Source organism: Pleurodeles waltl, chromosome 3_1 (assembly GCF_031143425.1).
Source record: "Pleurodeles waltl isolate 20211129_DDA chromosome 3_1, aPleWal1.hap1.20221129, whole genome shotgun sequence".
Lineage (NCBI taxonomy): Eukaryota > Metazoa > Chordata > Amphibia > Caudata > Salamandridae > Pleurodeles > Pleurodeles waltl.
Window position 1 is genome coordinate 1,463,101,719 of NC_090440.1, and position 24,184 is coordinate 1,463,125,902.

Consider the following 24,184-nt stretch of genomic DNA (forward strand, 5'->3'; position numbering starts at 1 on the left):
CAGGTGGAATTGAGCAGAGATTTTAGACATTACATGTCATTTGTAACTCCAGAAGGTGCATGTAGATGCTGTTTGGTTTGGCATCTGCGTCTGCTGTAAGAGGGTTTTGTGTCCTTCCAAGATGATATACTAATATATGGGGACACCATTGCTGCATACGATGAAAGACTAAAGGGTGTGTTGGGAGTTAAGTCGGGTGGGATAACTAAGTTAGGACAAGTGCAAGTTTATGCAGGAAGGTGTAGATTTTTTTGGACACCATGTCTTAAAAGGGTATAGAACCAAAATGTTTGGGTGCAATTCGACATGCTCCCATACCTGCAGATAAGGATCAATTACGGTCTTTTCTAGGTTTGGTGGAGTACTATGCGAAATTTGTGCCCACTTTTTCAGACATGATGGCGTGTTCCGCAATCTTTTGAGAAAAAAAAATTACGTTCCAATGGGACAGTGACTGTGACGAAAGATTTGAGTCCATCAAGAGCATAGCTGATGTGCATGCCCTCAAGGCTTTTGACATTAATGACACATGTATTGTTGCAACTCATGCATGCAATGTACGACTTGGTGCTGTACTTATGCAAGTGAGGAGTAATGCTAAGGAGGAAACCATTGCATTTGCATCCAGAAGTCTGAGAGGGGCGGAGTACACATTCTACGATTTGAGAAAGAAGCTTTAGCCATGTGGTGGGGTGTTGAGTATTTAAAGTGTTTTTTGTGGGGGTAAAGAGTTTGTTTTGATAACTGATCATAAACCATTGGTGGATTTCTTTGGCACCAAGGGTGGAGGTAGGGCCACACCCTGTATTGCGAAGTGGCAATATAGACTTCAGGAATTCAACTATAAACTGGAATACATGCCGGGTGTGAGGAATCGAGCGGCTGATTACTTGTCCAGATTACCTTTGTCAGAAAGTGATGTTAAATCAGAATCAGTGGATGAATTGGAAATAGTGTGTGCAGTGAATGATGTTGGTGAACTTTCCAAGGGGGCGTTGACTGAACAAGAGTGGATAAGTGCATGTTTGGATGATGTTTTGCAAGAAGTTAGGAGTTTCATCAGTGGTGGATGGCAGAGTGTAAGGAACACACCAGAAAATGTAATTCAGTACAAAAGAGTTGAAGAGTTATCCATTGTTGGAGATATTGTGCATTGAGGTAATCAGTTAATAGTCCCTGTCAGCTTGCGAATGAGTATGTTAGAGTTGGCACACAAAGGGCATCTTGGAATTTGTGCTATGAAGCATAGTGAGAGGATTTTTGGTGGACTGGGGTGGAGAAAGCAATTGAGCTTTATGTGCACGGCTGTTGCATGTGTGTGTTGAGTGATAAGTCTCCGGTAACGTATCCGTCCCCGGTAAGCCCTATTGAGGTTAAAAATGTACTGTGGTCCAAGTTGGCGTTTGATATCTCAGGACCGTTAAGAGTAATTGGTGGTGCTTCGAAGTATGCTCTGGTGATGGTGGACTACAGGAGTAAATGGCCAGAAGTGAAGTGAAGTTTGTGGATCATGTGAATACTGACATAGTAAGAAAAAAAATTCAAAGAAGTGTTCTTGAGAGAAGGTTTCTTGGAAAAGATATTCACAGATAATGGGACACAGCTGGTTTCTAAGGAAATGGCAAGTTTTCTAGCTAGTGTGGGTATAAAGTGCACTCTAACATCCCTGTATCATCCTCGTAGCAACAGATTGGTAGATCGGTTTAACCGTGTTATAAAGGAACATTTGCAGCTGGCATTGGTCAATGGGCTGCTATGGAAGGAAACTGTCGCAGACTTACTGGTGGATTTCAGGACAACACCCCATATCACTACAGGGATGTCCCCATTCCTATTGAGAGGTAGAATAGCTGGCTCAAAGTTGAATAAGGAGTGGATGGTGAGGAAGAATGTTGATGTGGACAAGTTAGGAAGAGTGGTGGATATGAGATCTGCTGTGCAGGCAAGTTATAGAACGAGGAGCAATCATTGTGAAGGTCTTGTTTAAGAAGGAGATTGGGTGAGAGTTAGGAAACTGAGATTTGTGCGGAAGGGCTTGTCTAGGTTTTCTGCTCCTGCCAGGGTAAGGAAAGTCCTCGGTCATGTTGTGTTGGAGAATAGGAAGAGGTGGAATAATCTTACATTTTAGTTGTGCAAGAATCTAAGTGCAATTATGCCAACAGAAGACTGGGCATGGAAGCAAGTGAGAATTGCATGGAGGAGAGTGTGGATAGGGGAGTACCATGGAGGATGAAGTCATGTCCTATGAAATTCAAGTATTACATTGTGCATCAGATCATTTAGTCAATCACATGCGTAGTTATATATATATCTCATGTGCAGTCATGTATGTTAGTCTTAGCTAATTTGTTTTATTTTATTTTTGTTTTCTTTGTCATTTCGAAGGAAGGGGTGTGTGTTGGGTTCTGGCATGGAATAGTGATGAAGATCTAATTCCCTGGCGGAACGTGGGGGTATGTGTGGAATGGGGGTGAGGGTGGTTGGGGACAGTTACTGGAAGACAGGAGAGAAAAGGAAATACATTGGTACCCTCCTACCCTGTGTTGTCTTTCTTTCACCTACCCCTCTACTCTAAGTTAACGTGAACCATGGTAATCTGGTAATGGTAAAATCATAATGCCTTCCTCGAATTCCAGAAAGAACTGAGTGTTCAACATCTCTGCTATAGCTGGATTGGTTTTTGGGCCTAAGGCAACGTGCTTTTTTCTGCTGAAATCTGTGTGGCCTGCCTTTCCTTAAATTACTTACCCTATGATTTTCCTAATTAGGGTGATTGTATAGGGTGGGCTAGTAAGTCTTTTTAAGCTCAGTGAAAACTGACTTTGTAAGGCAAGCTAGGCTTTCCCCTTATTTTCCTACCAGTATCATGGTGTCCTTAACAATGTTACTCAAGTGACTGTTAAATTAGGAGTACCTGTGCTCAGATGAATAGTTACGATTAACTGCTTACTGGAGCAGCTCAGGGTAATTTGTGATTAAAGATTAGATTATTCAAAACAATCAGATTTTTTTATTTTTTATTATTGTGTATGCTTCATAGGGTATATCTGTGCTGCCACATTCTTGATGTTCGACTACATCATGGACCTGCCATCTGATGATTTCTGTAGATGAACTTGTACTCTACATGAAGTCAGTGATGGTCTGAATTAAGACCGAAGCACAAAATCTTTTCTCCCTGTCATGCAATTATGGCTTACCCACGCTTGCTGATGTTTGAGTTGCATTTTCTTGCAAAGCCAGGTATATATCTAAGAGTAATCTATCTAAATCTATCTCAACCTCGGACAGGCCCCATTTCCCCCTTCGCACTAAATTGGTGTTTTTTATGATTTTCTATTGTATATTGTTTAACAGGTCATCTATATTAAACTATTCTGTGTTTCTCTTGCTTGCACCATCAGTTTATTTGATATGACTTACTCTGGAAATTCAGTCCCTTTTTACTGTGAGTGGATGATCATAAATGTTTGCTGTGTTAAGTGTAAGGGACCTAGAGTAACAGTATTTTATAACAGGAATACATACCTTCGTGGGCCATGATGCAGTGTTCCTCCTCTTAAATCGGCTGCAGTATCTTTTCAATCTGATTACATACTGTCAGTGGCCACCATCTGATGCAGTTGAAAGGTTATACACATCTTTAATTTGTCATGATTCATTAGGCCTAGTTTCTATTTAAGTCTGTAAGGGACTAATACTGGAGAGCTGTTGTGAAAGGTGAGTAATAGTGCTGTTTTTTCTAATGTGTTTTAAATATACTGTCAATCTGCAAGTACAGCGTATGAGTAAATATTTCAAATGCAAAACCTTGCCTTGCCTTAGTGGAGTTTAAAAGAAAACATTAGTGGTCCTACAGGGGTAATCTGTAACCCTAAAAATGTGTTGGGGGGGGGGGGGGGGCTGGCTGTGCTCGTACACAATCTTTTAAGTACATTTTAAATCTCAGTGAAGCTTGGTCATGTTTCGTAATAGTTTGTACTGCAACTCTGATTTAATGCTTGTTGTATTATGTTAAATGTCACATTTTAGACCTTTTGTGATTTGTGTAAATGCAGTGTTTCTCTTATTAGTACTTGTTAGTTGTTAAAATAAAGTATGCATGTGTGAAATAGTTTGGTATTTTAACTTCTTGCGGTGATACCTAATGCAACTTCACCAAACATACAAATGTTTCAGTAGTGATCAGTGAGATTTTGAAAAAATGTTTTTTTTATATAAAGCTCTTAAGCATTTTTCAATGAAGTGTGTCAGTGCTACTTCTGCGTTATCAATTTCAATGCCCTAAAGAAATGTTATTATATGGAAAGTATAATTTTTAACATTAAATGGTGTTCGTGCTGATATGTAACTGAATTTCATCTTTCTTGCAGCAAGCAAGGATTTGGCACAGACATCCTATTTCATGGCTACCAACAGGTGGTTATCCTGACACTTTGTTGCACTGTTATAGCACACTAGCTTCCTGTACTGCAGGGCCCCCTTCATGTGTCTTATTACCCTTGTTGCACCAGGAGATTGGGCCATCTGCTGTGGTGGCACCTTCTTGTGTGCAGTGCGGTGTATAGTACAAGGGCCATGTGGGCACGAAGGGGTTAAATGCACAATGAGAAGTGTAGTGGTGCTTTCTGATCTCATTTTCTCGATTCTGAGTGCATAAATCTAAAATTGGTAGCCTGAATAGCATCTAAAGAGATAAAACTTAACCTAGAATTTCAAGCGCATCGGTAAGTACCATGATATTTCTAGTTAACACTTGTAGTTAAATGGCTAATTGTAATTTTATAAAATTCTAACCTTTACAATTTACTGAAAACAAATCTTTTTCGAAAGCATCTCAGGTGCTTCCAGATAAAATATAATGTTGTAAACAAGTCTTAATACATTAAACAACGGTAATGCTTTTAAATCACTTACATAACTTTAATTGCTTAAAGTGCATTTGGTATGTAAACAGCCAAATTATTCTAGTTATCCTGGAATTGAATGAAAAATCTAAATCTTTAGCAAAGTTGTCTTTAAACTACTTCTCTCATTTAATATAATTTCAGAGTTTAATTCCCTAGATATTGCTAATTCTTACTATATTTAGAGTGGCCTATAAAGGTCAGTGTTCTCATTTGTATAAATGCTGTCTAATTTGTTTTATTTAGTGATTGTTCTCTGCCTTACCCTGTTTCGTTTGAGCTATGCGCTTGATGGAGAGCCAGAAAGATCCGATGCAATCCACTGCACCAGACTTTTAGTGTAGTTGGTAAAATGGCCCAATACTGCTAAATGTCAGTAACATTAATGATAAACCTTTGTATCTCTGCCATTGCCTAGAACAGTTTAGTTCCTAAATGGTAACCGTGATTTGAAGAAAATGCCAGGGACCTATAGCTTGTGACCGTATGTCTTATACCTAGGTGTACGCCACCCGTGTTTGTCTTTAATATTGTTTATTCTAGAAAGGTTTTCACCACTGAAAGGCTATCTCCATCTGGAATTTAATAAATGCATATATATCAGCAATTAAAGATTCAAACCATTGTTTTGCTCTTGCAGTGTTAAATGGGAAGTCAGGATGGTGGTTAAAGTACTATAGAAATTAATTAACGGTAGCCCATTAAGAATGTTACTTAAGAATTATAAGATATGCCTGTTATTACTTTGCCCCTATCGACTTTGTATTTTAATAGGCAGTTTGCCTTTTTCTTTTTTTCATTTCATGTTTGGACTCGGCAACTCATGAAAAAGTCTGCACCTTACAACATTTTGTCTTCAGTACAAGCCAACAGTCATAGCATGTGTGTGCATTCATTTGGCTTGCAAATGGTCTAATTGGGAAATTCCAGTGTCAACTGATGGAAAACATTGGTGGGAATACGTGGATCCTTCTGTTACTCTGGAGCTGCTTGATGGTAAGGAGTAGGATATTTGTTTTAACTTTGTTGTTCTTAGTATTCATTATTATGGTTACTGATGCATGGTATATAATAGGTAATAGCTAAACACACCTTGTCCTGCTGGTAGTCATGGCCCAAACCAGCTAGTCTTAAGGTTGGCTGCACTCTGGTGTTTCATCACCTCCGAGTCTTGTTTACCAACTTGAAATCCTTTCCTCCAACACTCCCATCCCTCCCATCTAAGTTCTCTGATGCAGGCTCCATCTGAGGTATGCCTTCTTCCTATATCTTCTTCTGAGCAGGGAGTGGACAGCACCAGTGGCCGAGGTAGTGTGGTTGTAGGAAAGTACTCTCTTTTTTGGCATGGTTACTCCGATTTTTCTGCCTGTTGTCAGTGTGTTAGACTGTTCACTGGCATCCTGCTAACCAGGACCCCAGTGATTATGCGCTCTCCCTTCTAATCCTTCTAACTTTGTAACTTGTACCATTTTCACCCCACATTTGGCACACTGGTGCTTCCATGGAATTCCTTAGTATATGGTACCCAGGTACTAGGGGGATCCCCATGGGCTGAAGCATGTTATGCCACCCATGCAAAATGTTCTTGCAATCTGCATGACAGGGTGCATGCACCCTTTTCACTACTGGTCACTGTATGTCGCCCCTATGGCAGGCCTTCCTAGCCCTGAGGGCAGGTGCAAGTACCTGTGTGTGAGGGCACACCGGCACTAGCAGAGGTGCCCCATGAACTCCAGGGCCATTTTCATGGACTTAGTGAGTGCAGGAGACACCATTTTATGCGTATACTGGACATAGGTCACTACCTATGTCCAGCTACATAATGGTAACTCCGAACCTAGACATGTTTAGTATTAAACATGTCGGAATCATAGTCCAATACTGTTGCCAGTATTGGAAGTATGATGCTGTGCACTCTGGGGGCTCCTTAGAGGACCCCCAGCATTGCTCCTACCAGCCTTCTAGGGTTTTCCGGGCAGCCCAAGCTGCTGCCACCCCTCAGACAGGTTTCTGCACTCCTGCTACTTGAACAGGTCAAGCCCAGAACAAATGATTTCCTTTGGGAGAGGGTGGCAACACTCTCCCTTTGGAAATAGGTGTTACATTGCTTTGGATCGGTAGCCTCTCCAAGCCACTGGTATGCTTTGAAGGGCACATTTGGTGCCCTCTGTGCATAAACCAGTCAACACCTGTTCAGGGACCTCCAGTCCCCTGCTCTGGTGTGGAACTTGACAATGGAAAGGGGAGTGACCACTCCCCTGTCCATCACCACCCCAGGGGTGGTGCCCAGAGCTCCTTCAGAGGGTCCTTGGGTTCTGCCATCTTTAATCCAAGGTTGGCAGGGACCTCTGGGCGCATCCAAGTTGGCCAGGTCAGGCAGGTGACGTCAGAGCCCCCTCCTGATAGGTGGACACCTGGCTCGGTGACCATTCCCCCTTTCAGGGCTATTTAGGGTCGGTCTCTCTCTCTTTGGAGGGTCCTCAGATTTGGCTTGCAAGATTCTAGCAGTACTCCTCTGCAACCTCTACTGCGACTGGGCCCTCCAGGAACCGACAGTCTGCACCCATGATGAAGACTCCGCTGGCAACATTTTTTCCACAGCTCCTTCCAGCTTCTGGAACATTTCCCCAGCTGTGCATCCTCTAAGGTTGGCAAGTCTTCAGTCTGCACAAGAAGGAAGAAGGAATCTCCCTTGGAGTGAAGGAGTCACCCCCTGCATCCGAAGACTACTGCAACGATTACCGGCCGTGTGGATCGCCTCTCATCCTGAGCTGCGTAGATCCTGCATCAAGGGCAGTGGTCTAGAGTAGTCCTCTAGGTCCTCCGTGCCAGTGTCGAACTTTGGTGGCGGTAAGCCGCTGCCTTCCCACGCAGGACATACCCCCATACTCTGCGTCTCTTACAGCTCCCAAGGCTTGTTTGCATCTCCTCCAAGGAATTTTCAGGCTCTCCTTGCGACGCACAGCCCTCTGCGTGTCTCCTCCAGTGGTGACCAGCAGCTCCACGTCTGCCTCACTGTGACTTCTGCCTTTGCCAAGGCTTGTCGTTGGCTCTTCCAAGCCACTGATCAAATCTTCCATCCGGCGCCAGCAACATCATCCAAAACGCCTCCGCCGACTCATTCTTGATGTCCCACGCCGCAACCACATCTCTACCCACCTCAGAGAGCTACACTGGCTACCCATATCGAAGAGGATTACCTTCAGACTACTCACCCATGCACACAAAGCCCTCCACAACACAGGTCCGACCTACCTCAACGACACTCACCTTCCACACCCCCGCCCGCCAGCTCTGCTCCGCCAGCCTCGGCCTCGCCTCTGTCCCCTGCATTCACCGCACCACCACCGGAGGAAGATCCTTCTCTTACCTCGCCGCCAAGACCTGGAACTCCCTACCGTTCCAACTACGCCAGACCCAAGACCTCCTGGCCTTCAGAAAACACCTCAAGACATGGCTATTCGACACATAGCTCACCCCACCCCCCACCCATCCCCCCACCCAAGCGCCTTGAGACCCTGGAGGGTGAGTAGCGTGCTTTATAAATTGATTGATTGACATTGACTGCTTTCCTGGATGTCTTCGTCCTACCGTCGTCAAACTCCTGCATCTTCAGCTGGGTGGGTAGTAGCTCCTACTTCTCCTTGACTCGTCTGTGACTTCTGGACTTGGTCCCTTCCACAGGTCTTCCTTTTCAGGAATCCACTGCTGGAAAATCCACTAACTTGCTCCTTTCTTCCTGTTCGCTAGGGAGCACTGTGGTACTTACATTTTTTGGTTATCTGGTACCCCCAGCTCCCCTCTACACATGCCACTTACCTAGGTGCGGGCCCTGTGTTCTCATTCCATTTTTAGGGGTGAGCCTGTCTCGCATGCGTATCGTTTGCGAGACGCTTTAGTAGTTAGAAAAGGGCTCGGATCCCCGTCCATGTCACGTCAGTCTTTCATTGGTTCGTGGTCTTGCCTTTTAAAATCGGCTTGCTTTCATTAGTGAAAGGCATGCATTCGTCATGTCTTTTCAGGTGGTTAGCCCTCCTCGCGCAGTGACGAAGTACTGAAAACCTATGAGGCTCACTGTTTTCCGTCCGGTTTGTGGACTACTTTTTTTTTTTTTTTTCTGCAACGCTATCTCGCTTGGCAGAAGTTGAGCGCTTTGCATGGCATCGACCCTGTTACATAGTTCTTTGCACTTTTGCCGGTTACGTGGATAATTGCACTTTTGCCGATAGGTTTCACTACGAGTGAACTGTAGTAGCGCGATCCTGTGTTTTTTTTTTTTCATTTTTTTTTCATTTAATGTGGCAACTAACATCCGGTTTGGAGTTTCCAACTGCTAATAGCTCTATCTCGGAGAAATGCGAGACCCGTTGCATTGCAAATGCTTGTTTTAGTCTGATTTAGGCTTCCCCTGGGGGTCACTATTGTCTAATTGCATTTGCACTGTTTTCTGACACTTTCTTTGTCTATTGCTGATAACTAGTGTATTTTTGGTGTTACCTCTACTGGAGGTTTGCCGCTCTAGTACTTTTTGGTATTGTCACTGAAATAACATACCTTTTTATTTTGGTTCGTATGTGTAAGTGCTGTGACTTCAGTGGTTTTGCATGAGCTTTGCGTGTCTCCTCGATAAGCCTTGACTGCTCATCCACAGCTACCTCCTAAAGAGCCTTCTAGACACTGCCCACCTTACACTAATAGGGGATACCTGGACCTCAGGTACCTGCCACACACCAGGCTAGCTTCCTGTAGTGGGGCCACTTTTTTTTCTTTTCTTAAACAAATACGTTCAAATTAACAAAGTAAATATTACCCCACGGAAAATAGACACCCATTTGCTTTCGTTCTCCCCAATCCCCCCCCCTTTGGTAATCACATTCTAGACACCGGGGTCACCTCTCGACTAATCATTTCTGCCTCTGCTTGAGGTAGTGTTAGAATTTAAAGAGCGCTCATGCTTCGGTTAGGCCGTTTAGGTTCACTTAATTTAAATGATTGACTAAGACAGACTCTTCATCACCGAGGAGCCAGTCAGTCATCTACCAGATAATTCCCAGCAAAGAGCCATGGGGCTTTGTTTCCTTTTGATCATTAGTACTGACCCCTGTAGTTTTGAGATTAGGAGCATGTTGACTCGAAGGTCCACTAGTGGTCCCCTTGAAGGCCCTGAGCTTTATTCCCTGACTTGCCATATTGCCCTCTTTCTGGATATTTGTGCGCAGTGTGATCTGTATTCACCATCTTATATGATGACCTGGTATTTGCTGTGGTGTTGGGTCTCTAGGCCTTTTGTGAATTTTTTTTTCTGCAGTTCCCAAGAGCGAGATGATGCCTGTTTGAACTTTGGAACACTTGGGTGTATCCTTTTGTCAGGTGTTGGGTATCTCCTACAGCATGCTAATGTGGGGTACAGTGATGTGAAAAAGTGCATTCTCCAGATTCTATGGTGTTGCATATTGAGATCTATGACCATTCATCAAGTCCTACTGGCAGATACATGAATCTTCGTGCGACAACATACAAGTTCCAGTTTGTCATTGTCAGCATTGTTGTGTGGAAAAGTGTACCTTACTGCTGCTCAACTAAGAAGGTAAATAGAAGCAGGTGCAGCATATCGCGTGCAAATCAATTCCTCAGTTCTCAGAAGGTGCTATTTTATTTATTATCTGTTTATAAAATCTAAACCTTTGTCAGTGTGTCCTGGATAATGTAATCTACACGTCTCAAAAAAAAAAAAAACTGTCTCAAAAGAATTGTTGGTCCCATCAATCTAGTAAAGAATATGAAGCTGTTTTTAGCAATATGAAGTCGATCTTTCCATGGTGAGCGATTTATGAATTGAGCTATGAGACTTGCAATGTCTACTCAAGAGTGTTCGTCACAGTAAATTCATGTGAAGATTAGTCCAAAATGTGCTTAGTCAAATTGCAATAGGACAACAAAGCTACAGTCTGGGATCTGCAGGCCTCTGCGTGCAAAACAGCCCCTGAATGAACCACAGTCCCCGTGATAGAGGAGACCAAAGTAGAGCTCATAAGTTGTAACGCACCACATGTTTAATGCAAGCTGTAGGAAGTTGGCTCTGTATGTGCTATTTCAAAGTAAGGAATAGCATGCACAGAGTCCAAGGGTTCCCCTTAGAGGTAAAATAGTGGTAAAAATAGATAATACTAATGCTCTATTTTGTGGTAGTGTGGTCGAGCAGTAGGCTTATCCAAGGAGTAGTGTTAAGCATTTGTTGTACATACACATAGACAATAAATGAGGTACACACACTCAGAGACAAATCCAGCCAATAGGTTTTTATATAGAAAAATATCTTTTCTTAGTTTATTTTAAGAACCACAGGTTCAAATTCTACATGTAATAGCTCATTCGAAAGGTATTGCAGGTAAGTACTTTAGGAACTTCAAATCATCAAAATTGCATGTATACTTTTCAAGTTATTGACAAATAGCTGTTTTAAAAGTGGACACTTAGTGCAATTTTCACAGTTCCTGGGGGAGGTAAGTTTTTGTTAGTTTTACCAGGTAAGTAGGACACTTACAGGGTTCAGTTCTTGGTCCAAGGTAGCCCACCGTTGGGGGTTCAGAGCAACCCCAAAGTCACCACACCAGCAGCTCAGGGCCGGTCAGGTGCAGAGTTCCAAGTGGTGCCCAAAACACATAGGCTAGAATGGAGAGAAGGGGGTGCCCCGGTTCCGGTCTGCTTGCAGGTAAGTACCCGCGTCTTCGGAGGGCAGACCAGGGGGGTTTTGTAGGGCACCGGGGGGGACACAGGTCCACACAGAAATTTCACCCTCAGCGGCGCGGGGGCGGCCGGGTGCAGTGTAGAAACAAGCGTCGGGTTCGCAATGTTAGTCTATGAGAGATCTCGGGATCGCTTCAGCGCTGCAGGCAGGCAAGGGGGGGATTCCTCGGGGAAACCTCCACTTGGGCAAGGGAGAGGGACTCCTGGGGGTCACTTCTCCAGTGAAAGTCCGGTCCTTCAGGTCCTGGGGGCTGCGGGTGCAGGGTCTCTCCCAGGCGTCGGGACTTTAGGTTCAAAGAGTCGCGGTCAGGGGAAGCCTCGGGATTCCCTCTGCAGGCGGCGCTGTGGGGGCTCAGGGGGGACAGGTTTTGGTACTCACAGTATCAGAGTAGTCCTGGGGTCCCTCCTGAGGTGTTGGATCGCCACCAGCCGAGTCGGGGTTGCCGGGTGCAGTGTTGCAAGTCTCACGCTTCTTGCGGGGAGCTTGCAGGGTTCTTTAAAGCTGCTGGAAACAAAGTTGCAGCTTTTCTTGGAGCAGGTCCGCTGTCCTCGGGAGTTTCTTGTCTTTTCGAAGCAGGGGCAGTCCTCAGAGGATGTCGAGGTCGCTGGTCCCTTTGGAAGGCGTCGCTGGAGCAGGATCTTTGGAAGGCAGGAGACAGGCCGGTGAGTTTCTGGAGCCAAGGCAGTTGTCGTCTTCTGGTCTTCCTCTGCAGGGGTTTTCAGCTAGGCAGTCCTTCTTCTTGTAGTTGCAGGAATCTAATCTTCTAGGGTTCAGGGTAGCCCTTAAATACTAAATTTAAGGGCGTGTTTAGGTCTGGGGGGTTAGTAGCCAATGGCCACTAGCCCTGAGGGTGGGTACACCCTCTTTGTGCCTCCTCCCAAGGGGAGGGGGTCACATCCCTAATCCTATTGGGGGAATCCTCCATCTGCAAGATGGAGGATTTCTAAAAGTTAGAGTCACCTCAGCTCAGGACACCTTAGGGGCTGTCCTGACTGGCCAGTGACTCCTCCTTGTTATTCTCATTATTTTCTCCGGCCTTGCCGCCAAAAGTGGGGCCTGGCCGGAGGGGGCGGGCAACTCCACTAGCTGGAGTGTCCTGCTGGGTTGGCACAAAGGAGGTGAGCCTTTGAGGCTCACCGCCAGGTGTGACAATTCCTGCCTGGGAGAGGTGTTAGCATCTCCACCCAGTGCAGGCTTTGTTACTGGCCTCAGAGTGACAAAGGCACTCTCCCCATGGGGCCAGCAACATGTCTCGGTTTGTGGCAGGCTGCTAAAACTAGTCAGCCTACACAGATAGTCGGTTAAGTTTCAGGGGGCACCTCTAAGGTGCCCTCTGTGGTGTATTTTACAATAAAATGTACACTGGCATCAGTGTGCATTTATTGTGCTGAGAAGTTTGATACCAAACTTCCCAGTTTTCAGTGTAGCCATTATGGTGCTGTGGAGTTCGTGTTTGACAGACTCCCAGACCATATACTCTTATGGCTACCCTGCACTTACAATGTCTAAGGTTTTGTTTAGACACTGTAGGGGTACCATGCTCATGCACTGGTACCCTCACCTATGGTATAGTGCACCCTGCCTTAGGGCTGTAAGGCCTGCTAGAGGGGTGTCTTACCTATACTGCATAGGCAGTGAGAGGCTGGCATGGCACCCTGAGGGGAGTGCCATGTCGACTTACTCGTTTTGTCCTCACTAGCACACACAAGCTGGCAAGCAGTGTGTCTGTGCTGAGTGAGGGGTCTCCAGGGTGGCATAAGACATGCTGCAGCCCTTAGAGACCTTCCTTGGCATCAGGGCCCTTGGTACTAGAAGTACCAGTTACAAGGGACTTATCTGGATGCCAGGGTCTGCCAATTGTGGATACAAAAGTACAGGTTAGGGAAAGAACACTGGTGCTGGGGCCTGGTTAGCAGGCCTCAGCACACTTTCAATTGTAAACATAGCATCAGCAAAGGCAAAAAGTCAGGGGGCAACCATGCCAAGGAGGCATTTCCTTACACAACCCCCCCCCAAACGAAAGAGGATGAGACTAACCTTTCCCAAGAGAGTCTTCATTTTCTAAGTGGAAGAACCTGGAAAGGCCATCTGCATTGGCATGGGCAGTCCCAGGTCTGTGTTCCACTATAAAGTCCATTCCCTGTAGGGAGATGGACCACCTCAACAGTTTAGGATTTTCACCTTTCATTTGCATCAGCCATTTGAGAGGTCTGTGGTCAGTTTGAACTAGGAAGTGAGTCCCAAAGAGGTATTGTAAGGAAATGCCTCCTTGGCATGGTTGCCCCCTGACTTTTTGCCTTTGCTGATGCTATGTTTACAATTGAAAGTGTGCTGAGGCCTGCTAACCAGGCCCCAGCACCAGTGTTCTTTCCCTAACCTGTACTTTTGTATCCACAATTGGCAGACCCTGGCATCCAGATAAGTCCCTTGTAACTGGTACTTCTAGTACCAAGGGCCCTGATGCCAAGGAAGGTCTCTAAGGGCTGCAGCATGTCTTATGCCACCCTGGAGACCTCTCACTCAGCACAGACACACTGCTTACCAGCTTGTGTGTGCTAGTGAGGACAAAACGAGTAAGTCGACATGGCACTCCCCTCAGGGTGCCATGCCAGCCTCTCACTGCCTATGCAGTATAGGTAAGACACCCCTCTAGCAGGCCTTACAGCCCTAAGGCAGGGTGCACTATACCATAGGTGAGGGTACCAGTGCATGAGCATGGTACCCCTACAGTGTCTAAACAAAACCTTAGACATTGTAAGTGCAGGGTAGCCATAAGAGTATATGGTCTGGGAGTCTGTCAAACACGAACTCCACAGCACCATAATGGCTACACTGAAAACTGGGAAGTTTGGTATCAAACTTCTCAGCACAATAAATGCACACTGATGCCAGTGTACATTTTATTGTAAAATACACCACAGAGGGCACCTTAGAGGTGCCCCCTGAAACTTAACCGACTATCTGTGTAGGCTGACTAGTTTTAGCAGCCTGCCACAAACCGAGACATGTTGCTGGCCCCATGGGGAGAGTGCCTTTGTCACTCTGAGGCCAGTAACAAAGCCTGCACTGGGTGGAGATGCTAACACCTCTCCCAGGCAGGAATTGTCACACCTGGCGGTGAGCCTCAAAGGCTCACCTCCTTTGTGACAACCCAGCAGGACACTCCAGCTAGTGGAGTTGCCCGCCCCCTCCGGCCAGGCCCCACCTTTTGGCGGCAAGGCCGGAGAAAATAATGAGAATAACAAGGAGGAGTCACTGGCCAGTCAGGACAGCCCCTAAGGTGTCCTGAGCTGAGGTGACTCTAACTTTTAGAAATCCTCCATCTTGCAGATGGAGGATTCCCCCAATAGGGTTAGGATTGTGACCCCCTCCCCTTGGGAGGAGGCACAAAGAGGGTGTACCCACCCTCAGGGCTAGTAGCCATTGGCTACTAACCCCCCAGACCTAAACACGCCCTTAAATTTAGTATTTAAGGGCTACCCTGAACCCTAGAAAATTAGATTCCTGCAACAAGAAGAAGGACTGCCCAGCTGAAAACCCCTGCAGCGGAAGACCAGAAGACGACAACTGCCTTGGCTCCAGAAACTCACCGGCCTGTCTCCTGCCTTCCAAAGACCCTGCTCCAGCGACGCCTTCCGAAGGGACCAGCGACCTCGACATCCTCTGAGGACTGCCCCTGCTTCGAAAAGACAAGAAACTCCCGAGGACAGCGGACCTGCTCCAAGAAAAGCTGCAACTTTGTTTCCAGCAGCTTTAAAGAACCCTGCAAGCTCCCCGCAAGAAGCGTGAGACTTGCAACACTGCACCCGGCGACCCCGACTCGGCTGGTGGCGAGCCAACACCTCAGGAGGGACCCCAGGACTACTCTGATACTGTGAGTACCAAAACCTGTCCCCCCTGAGCCCCCACAGCGCCGCCTGCAGAGGGAATCCCGAGGCTTCCCCTGACCGCGACTCTTGGAATCCCAAGTCCCGACGCCTGGGAGAGACCCTGCACCCGCAGCCCCCAGGACCTGAAGGACCGGACTTTCACTGGAGAAGTGACCCCCAGGAGTCCCTCTCCCTTGCCCAAGTGGAGGTTTCCCCGAGGAATCCCCCCCTTGCCTGCCTGCAGCGCTGAAGAGATCCCGAGATCTCTCATAGACTAACATTGAAAACCCGACGCTTGTTTCTACACTGCACCCGGCCGCCCCCGCGCCGCTGAGGGTGAAATTTCTGTGTGGACTTGTGTCCCCCCCGGTGCCCTACAAAACCCCCCTGGTCTGCCCTCCGAAGACGCGGGTACTTACCTGCAAGCAGACCGGAACCGGGGCACCCCCTTCTCTCCATTCTAGCCTATGTGTTTTGGGCACCACTTTGAACTCTGCACCTGACCGGCCCTGAACTGCTGGTGTGGTGACTTTGGGGTTGCTCTGAACCCCCAACGGTGGGCTACCTTGGACCAAGAACTAAGCCCTGTAAGTGTCTTACTTACCTGGTTAACCTAACAAATACTTACCTCCCCTAGGAACTGTGAAAATTGCACTAAGTGTCCACTTTTAAAACAGCTATTTGTGAATAACTTGAAAAGTATACATGCAATTTTGATGATTTGAAGTTCCTAAAGTACTTACCTGCAATACCTTTCGAATGAGATATTACATGTAGAATTTGAACCTGTGGTTCTTAAAATAAACTAAGAAAAGATATTTTTCTATATAAAAACCTATTGGCTGGATTTGTCTCTGAGTGTGTGTACCTCATTTATTGTCTATGTGTATGTACAACAAATGCTTAACACTACTCCTTGGATAAGCCTACTGCTCGACCACACTACCACAAAATAGAGCATTAGTATTATCTCTTTTTACCACTATTTTACCTCTAAGGGGAACCCTTGGACTCTGTGCATGCTATTCCTTACTTTGAAATAGCACATACAGAGCCAACTTCCTACATTGGTGGATCAGCGGTGGGGTACAAGACTTTGCATTTGCTGGACTACTCAGCCAATACCTGATCACACGACAAATTCCAAAATTGTCATTAGAAATTGATTTTTGCAATTTGAAAAGTTTTCTAAATTCTTAAAAGACCTGCTAGGGCCTTGTGTTAGATCCTGTTTAGCATTTCTTTTAGAGTTTAAAAGTTTGTTAAAAGTTTGAATTAGATTCTAGAACCAGTTTTAGTTTCTTAAAAAGTATTCCAACTTTTAGAAGCATAATGTCTAGCACAGATGTGAATGTGGTGGAACTCGACACCACACCTTACCTCCATCTACAGATGAGAGAGCTAAGGTCACTCTGTAAACTAAAGAAAATAGCAATGGGCCCCAAACCTACCAAAGTACAGCTCCAGGAGCTTTTGGCAGAGTTTGAAAAGGCCAACCCCTCTGAGGATGGCAACTCAGAGGATGAAGATAGTGACTTGGAGGGAAATTCCCCCCCTCCAGTCCTACTTAGGGAGAGCAGGGCTTCTCAAGCCCTGACTCCACAAATAATAGTCAGAGATGCTGGTTCCCTCACAGGAGGGACCAACAACTCTGAAATCACTGAGGATAACTCCAGTGAAGAGGACATCCAGTTAGCCAGGATGGCCAAAAGATTGGCTTTGGAAAGACAGATCCTAGCCATAGAGAGGGAAAGACAAGAGATGGGCCTAGGACCCATCAATGGTGGCAGCAACATAAATAGGGTCAGAGATTCTCCTGACATGTTGAAAATCCCCAAAGGGATTGTAACTAAATATGAAGATGGTGATGACATCACCAAATGGTTCACAGCTTTTGAGAGGGCTTGTGTAACCAGAAAAGTGAACAGATCTCACTGGGGTGCTCTCCTTTGGGAAATGTTCACAGGAAAGTGTAGGGATAGACTCCTCACACTCTCTGGACAAGATGCAGAATCTTATGACCTCATGAAGGGTACCCTGATTGAGGGCTTTGGATTCTCCACTGAGGAGTACAGGATTAGGTTCAGGGGGGCTCAAAAATCCTCGAGCCAGACCTGGGTTGACTTTGTAGACTACTCAGTGAAAACACTAGATGGTTGGATTCAAGGCAGTGGTGTAAGTAATTATGATGGGCTGTACAATTTATTTGTGAAAGAACACCTGTTAAGTAATTGTTTCAATGATAAACTGCATCAGCATCTGGTAGACCTAGGACCAATTTCTCCCCAAGAATTGGGAAAGAAGGCGGACCATTGGGTCAAGACAAGGGTGTCCAAGACTTCAACAGGGGGTGACCAAAAGAAAGGGGTCACAAAGACTCCCCAGCAGAAGGGTGATGAGACAACCAAAACTAAAAATAGTAAAGAGTCTTCTACAGGCCCCCAAAAACCTGCACAGGAGGGTGGGCCCAGAGCCTCTTCACAAAACAATGGGTACAAGGGTAAAAACTTTGATCCCAAAAAGGCCTGGTGTCATAGCTGTAAACAGCATGGACACCAAACTGGAGACAAGGCCTGTCCCAAGAAAGGTTCCACTCCAAACTCCCATCCAGGTAACACTGGTATGGCTAGTCTCCAAGTGGGATCAACAGTGTGCCCAGAGCAAATCAGGGTTCACACTGAAGCTACTCTAGTTTCTGAGGGTGGGGTGGATTTAGCCACACTAGCTGTCTGGCCGCCTAACATGCAAAAATACAGACAGCAACTCTTAATTAATGGGACTAGAATAGAGGGCCTGAGGGATACAGGTGCCAGTGTCACCATGGTGACAGAGAAACTGGTTTCCCCTGGCCAATACCTGACTGGAAAAACTTACACAGTCACCAACGCTGACAATCAGAGAAAAGTACATCCCATGGCAATGGTTACTTTAGAATGGGGAGGGGTCAATGGCCTGAAACAGGTGGTGGTCTCCTCAAATATCCCAGTGGACTGTCTGCTTGGAAATGACCTGGAGTCCTCAGCATGGGCTGAGGTAGAGCTAAAAACCCATGCAGCAATGCTGGGTATCCCTGAACTGGTGTGTGTGAAAACAAGAGCACAGTGCAAGGCACAGGGTGAAAAAGTAGAGCTGGAGTCTGGAAAAATGGCCCAGCCTACCAAGAGAACAGGAAAGTCAGTTGGGAAACCAACTGCAACACAGCAAAAGAAAGGGAACCTCTCTTCTCAGGAAGAAGTTCTGCCCTCTGAGGGAACTGAGCCTTTGGGGCTTGAACCTTATCAGGTTGAGCTCTTAGGCCCAGGGGGACCCTCAAGGGAGGAGCTGTGTAAGGGACAAGAAACCTGTCCCTCTCTTGAAGGCCTTAGGCAGCAAGCTGCTGAAGAGTCCAAGGGCAAGAAAAATGGAACACATAGGGTCTATTGGGAAGATGGACTCCTGTACACTGAGGCCAGAGACCCCAAACCTGGTGCCACTAGGAGAGTGGTAGTGCCTCAGCTGTTCAGAGAATTCATCCTAACATTGGCCCATGACATTCCCCTTGCTGGACATTTGGGACAAACCAAGACGTGGGAGAGGTTAGTCAACCACTTCTACTGGCCCAATATGTCCAACATGGTTAAGGAGTTTTGCCTCTCCTGCCCCACCTGTCAAGCCAGTGGTAAGACAGGTGGGCATCCAAAGGCCCCCCTCATTCCACTTCCAGTGGTGGGGGTTCCCTTTGAAAGAGTGGGTGTGGACATAGTTGGTCCACTGGAACCTCCCACAGCCTCAGGAAATATGTATATCCTGGTAGTAGTGGATCATGCTACCAGGTATCCTGAAGCTATTCCCCTTAGGTCGACTACTGCCCCTGCAGTAGCCAAGGCCCTCATTGGTATCTTTACCAGAGTGGGTTTCCCTAAGGAGGTGGTGTCTGACAGAGGTACCAACTTCATGTCAGCATACCTAAAGCACATGTGGAATGAGTGTGGAGTGACTTATAAATTCACTACACCTTACCATCCACAAACTAATGGCTTAGTTGAGAGATTCAACAAGACATTAAAAGGCATGATCATGGGGCTCCCAGAAAAACTCAAAAGGAGATGGGATGTCCTCCTGCCATGTCTGCTTTTCGCTTACAGGGAGGTACCACAGAAGGGAGTAGGGTTCTCACCCTTTGAACTTCTGTTTGGTCATCCTGTAAGGGGACCACTTGCCCTTGTTAAAGAAGGCTGGGAGAGACCTCTCCATGAGCCTAAACAGGACATAGTGGACTATGTACTTGGCCTTCGCTCTAGAATGGCAGAGTACATGGAAAAGGCAACCAAAAACCTTGAGGCCAGCCAACAGCTCCAGAAGTTTTGGTATGACCAAAAGGCTGCACTGGTTGAGTTCCAACCAGGGCAGAAAGTCTGGGTTCTGGAGCCTGTGGCTCCCAGGGCACTCCAGGACAAATGGAGTGGCCCTTACCCAGTACTAGAGAGGAAGAGTCAGGTCACCTACTTGGTGGACCTGGGCACAAGCAGGAGCCCCAAAAGGGTGATCCATGTAAACCGCCTTAAGCTCTTCCACGACAGGGCTGATGTCAATCTGTTGATGGTAACAGATGAGGATCAGGAGGCAGAGAGTGAACCTCTCCCTGATCTTCTGTCATCAGACCCAAAAGATGGTACAGTAGATGGAGTGATCTACTCAGACACCCTCTCTGGCCAACAGCAAGCTGATTGTAGGAGAGTCCTACAACAGTTTCCTGAACTCTTCTCCTTAACCCCTGGTCAGACACACCTGTGTACCCATGATGTGGACACAGGAGACAGCATGCCTGTCAAGAACAAAATCTTTAGACAGTCTGACCATGTTAAGGAAAGCATCAAGGTGGAAGTCCACAAGATGCTGGAATTGGGAGTCATTGAGCGCTCTGACAGCCCCTGGGCTAGCCCAGTGGTCTTAGTCCCCAAACCTCACACCACAGATGGAAAGAAAGAGATGAGGTTTTGTGTGGACTACAGAGGGCTCAATTCTGTCACCAAGACAGATGCTCATCCAATTCCAAGAGCTGATGAGCTCATTGATAAATTAGGTGCTGCCAAATTTCTAAGTACCTTTGACTTGACAGCAGGGTACTGGCAAATAAAAATGGCACCTGGAGCAAAAGAAAAGACAGCATTCTCCACACCTGATGGGCATTATCAGTTTACTGTTATGCCCTTTGGTTTAAAGAATGCCCCTGCCACCTTCCAAAGGTTGGTGAATCAAGTCCTTGCTGGCTTGGAGTCCTTTAGCACAGCTTATCTTGATGATATTGCTGTCTTTAGCTCCACCTGGCAGGATCACCTGGTCCACCTGAGGAAGGTTTTGAAGGCTCTGCAATCTGCAGGCCTCTCTATCAAGGCATCCAAATGCCAGATAGGGCAGGGAACTGTGGTTTACTTGGGACACCTTGTAGGTGGAGGCCAAGTTCAGCCACTCCAACCCAAGATCCAGACTATTCTGGACTGGGTAGCTCCAAAAACCCAGACTCAAGTCAGGGCATTCCTTGGCTTGACTGGGTATTACAGGAGGTTTGTGAAGGGATATGGATCCATTGTGACAGCCCTCACTGAACTCACCTCCAAGAAAATGCCCAAGAAAGTAAACTGGACTGTGGACTGCCAACAGGCCTTTGACACCCTGAAACAGGCAATGTGCTCAGCACCAGTTCTCAAAGCTCCAGATTATTCTAAGCAGTTCATTGTGCAGACTGATGCCTCTGAACATGGGATAGGGGCAGTTTTGTCCCAAACAAATGATGATGGCCTTGACCAGCCTGTTGCTTTCATTAGCAGGAGGTTACTCCCCAGGGAGCAGCGTTGGAGTGCCATTGAGAGGGAGGCCTTTGCTGTGGTCTGGTCCCTGAAGAAGCTGAGACCATACCTCTTTGGGACTCACTTCCTAGTTCAAACTGACCACAGACCTCTCAAATGGCTGATGCAAATGAAAGGTGAAAATCCTAAACTGTTGAGGTGGTCCATCTCCCTACAGGGAATGGACTTTATAGTGGAACACAGACCTGGGACTGCCCATGCCAATGCAGATGGCCTTTCCAGGTTCTTCCACTTAGAAAATGAAGACTCTCTTGGGAAAGGTTAGTCTCATCCTCTTTCGTTTGGGGGGGGGTTGTGTAAGGAAATGCCTCCTTGGCATGGTTGCCCCCTGACTTTTTGCCTTTGCTGATGCTATGTTTACAATTGAAAGTGTGCTGAGGCCTGCTAACCAGGCCCCAGCACCAGTGTTCTTTCCCTAACCTGTACTTTTGTATCCACAATTGGCAGACCCTGGCATCCAGATAAGTCCCTTGTAACTGGTACTTCTAGTACCAAGGGCCCTGATGCCAAGGAAGGTCTCTAAGGGCTGCAGCATGTCTTATGCCACCCTGGAGACCTCTCACTCAGCACAGACACACTGCTTACCAGCTTGTGTGTGCTAGTGAGGACAAAACGAGTAAGTCGACATGGCACTCCCCTCAGGGTGCCATGCCAGCCTCTCACTGCCTATGCAGTATAGGTAAGACACCCCTCTAGCAGGCCTTACAGCCCTAAGGCAGGGTGCACTATACCATAGGTGAGGGTACCAGTGCATGAGCATGGTACCCCTACAGTGTCTAAACAAAACCTTAGACATTGTAAGTGCAGGGTAGCCATAAGAGTATATGGTCTGGGAGTCTGTCAAACACGAACTCCACAGCACCATAATGGCTACACTGAAAACTGGGAAGTTTGGTATCAAACTTCTCAGCACAATAAATGCACACTGATGCCAGTGTACATTTTATTGTAAAATACACCACAGAGGGCACCTTAGAGGTGCCCCCTGAAACTTAACCGACTATCTGTGTAGGCTGACTAGTTTTAGCAGCCTGCCACAAACCGAGACATGTTGCTGGCCCCATGGGGAGAGTGCCTTTGTCACTCTGAGGCCAGTAACAAAGCCTGCACTGGGTGGAGATGCTAACACCTCTCCCAGGCAGGAATTGTCACACCTGGCGGTGAGCCTCAAAGGCTCACCTCCTTTGTGACAACCCAGCAGGACACTCCAGCTAGTGGAGTTGCCCGCCCCCTCCGGCCAGGCCCCACCTTTTGGCGGCAAGGCCGGAGAAAATAATGAGAATAACAAGGAGGAGTCACTGGCCAGTCAGGACAGCCCCTAAGGTGTCCTGAGCTGAGGTGACTCTAACTTTTAGAAATCCTCCATCTTGCAGATGGAGGATTCCCCCAATAGGGTTAGGATTGTGACCCCCTCCCCTTGGGAGGAGGCACAAAGAGGGTGTACCCACCCTCAGGGCTAGTAGCCATTGGCTACTAACCCCCCAGACCTAAACACGCCCTTAAATTTAGTATTTAAGGGCTACCCTGAACCCTAGAAAATTAGATTCCTGCAACAAGAAGAAGGACTGCCCAGCTGAAAACCCCTGCAGCGGAAGACCAGAAGACGACAACTGCCTTGGCTCCAGAAACTCACCGGCCTGTCTCCTGCCTTCCAAAGACCCTGCTCCAGCGACGCCTTCCGAAGGGACCAGCGACCTCGACATCCTCTGAGGACTGCCCCTGCTTCGAAAAGACAAGAAACTCCCGAGGACAGCGGACCTGCTCCAAGAAAAGCTGCAACTTTGTTTCCAGCAGCTTTAAAGAACCCTGCAAGCTCCCCGCAAGAAGCGTGAGACTTGCAACACTGCACCCGGCGACCCCGACTCGGCTGGTGGCGAGCCAACACCTCAGGAGGGACCCCAGGACTACTCTGATACTGTGAGTACCAAAACCTGTCCCCCCTGAGCCCCCACAGCGCCGCCTGCAGAGGGAATCCCGAGGCTTCCCCTGACCGCGACTCTTGGAATCCCAAGTCCCGACGCCTGGGAGAGACCCTGCACCCGCAGCCCCCAGGACCTGAAGGACCGGACTTTCACTGGAGAAGTGACCCCCAGGAGTCCCTCTCCCTTGCCCAAGTGGAGGTTTCCCCGAGGAATCCCCCCCTTGCCTGCCTGCAGCGCTGAAGAGATCCCGAGATCTCTCATAGACTAACATTGAAAACCCGACGCTTGTTTCTACACTGCACCCGGCCGCCCCCGCGCCGCTGAGGGTGAAATTTCTGTGTGGACTTGTGTCCCCCCCGGTGCCCTACAAAACCCCCCTGGTCTGCCCTCCGAAGACGCGGGTACTTACCTGCAAGCAGACCGGAACCGGGGCACCCCCTTCTCTCCATTCTAGCCTATGTGTTTTGGGCACCACTTTGAACTCTGCACCTGACCGGCCCTGAACTGCTGGTGTGGTGACTTTGGGGTTGCTCTGAACCCCCAACGGTGGGCTACCTTGGACCAAGAACTAAGCCCTGTAAGTGTCTTACTTACCTGGTTAACCTAACAAATACTTACCTCCCCTAGGAACTGTGAAAATTGCACTAAGTGTCCACTTTTAAAACAGCTATTTGTGAATAACTTGAAAAGTATACATGCAATTTTGATGATTTGAAGTTCCTAAAGTACTTACCTGCAATACCTTTCGAATGAGATATTACATGTAGAATTTGAACCTGTGGTTCTTAAAATAAACTAAGAAAAGATATTTTTCTATATAAAAACCTATTGGCTGGATTTGTCTCTGAGTGTGTGTACCTCATTTATTGTCTATGTGTATGTACAACAAATG

At 47.1% G+C, this 24,184-nt stretch overlaps 1 protein-coding gene across 2 annotated transcripts in view; it reads left to right on the forward strand.

Moving 5' to 3' along the window:
- The window catches only part of CCNT2 (cyclin T2), a 90,779-nt gene that overhangs the window by 43,500 nt on the left and 23,095 nt on the right, over positions 1-24,184 (forward strand). For both annotated transcript variants that reach the window (XM_069225056.1, XM_069225054.1), the window contains exons 6-7: positions 4,374-4,419; positions 5,740-5,903. In XM_069225056.1, coding sequence (XP_069081157.1) covers positions 4,374-4,419; positions 5,740-5,903 — 210 coding nt within the window. The remainder of the gene's footprint in view (positions 1-4,373; positions 4,420-5,739; positions 5,904-24,184) is intronic.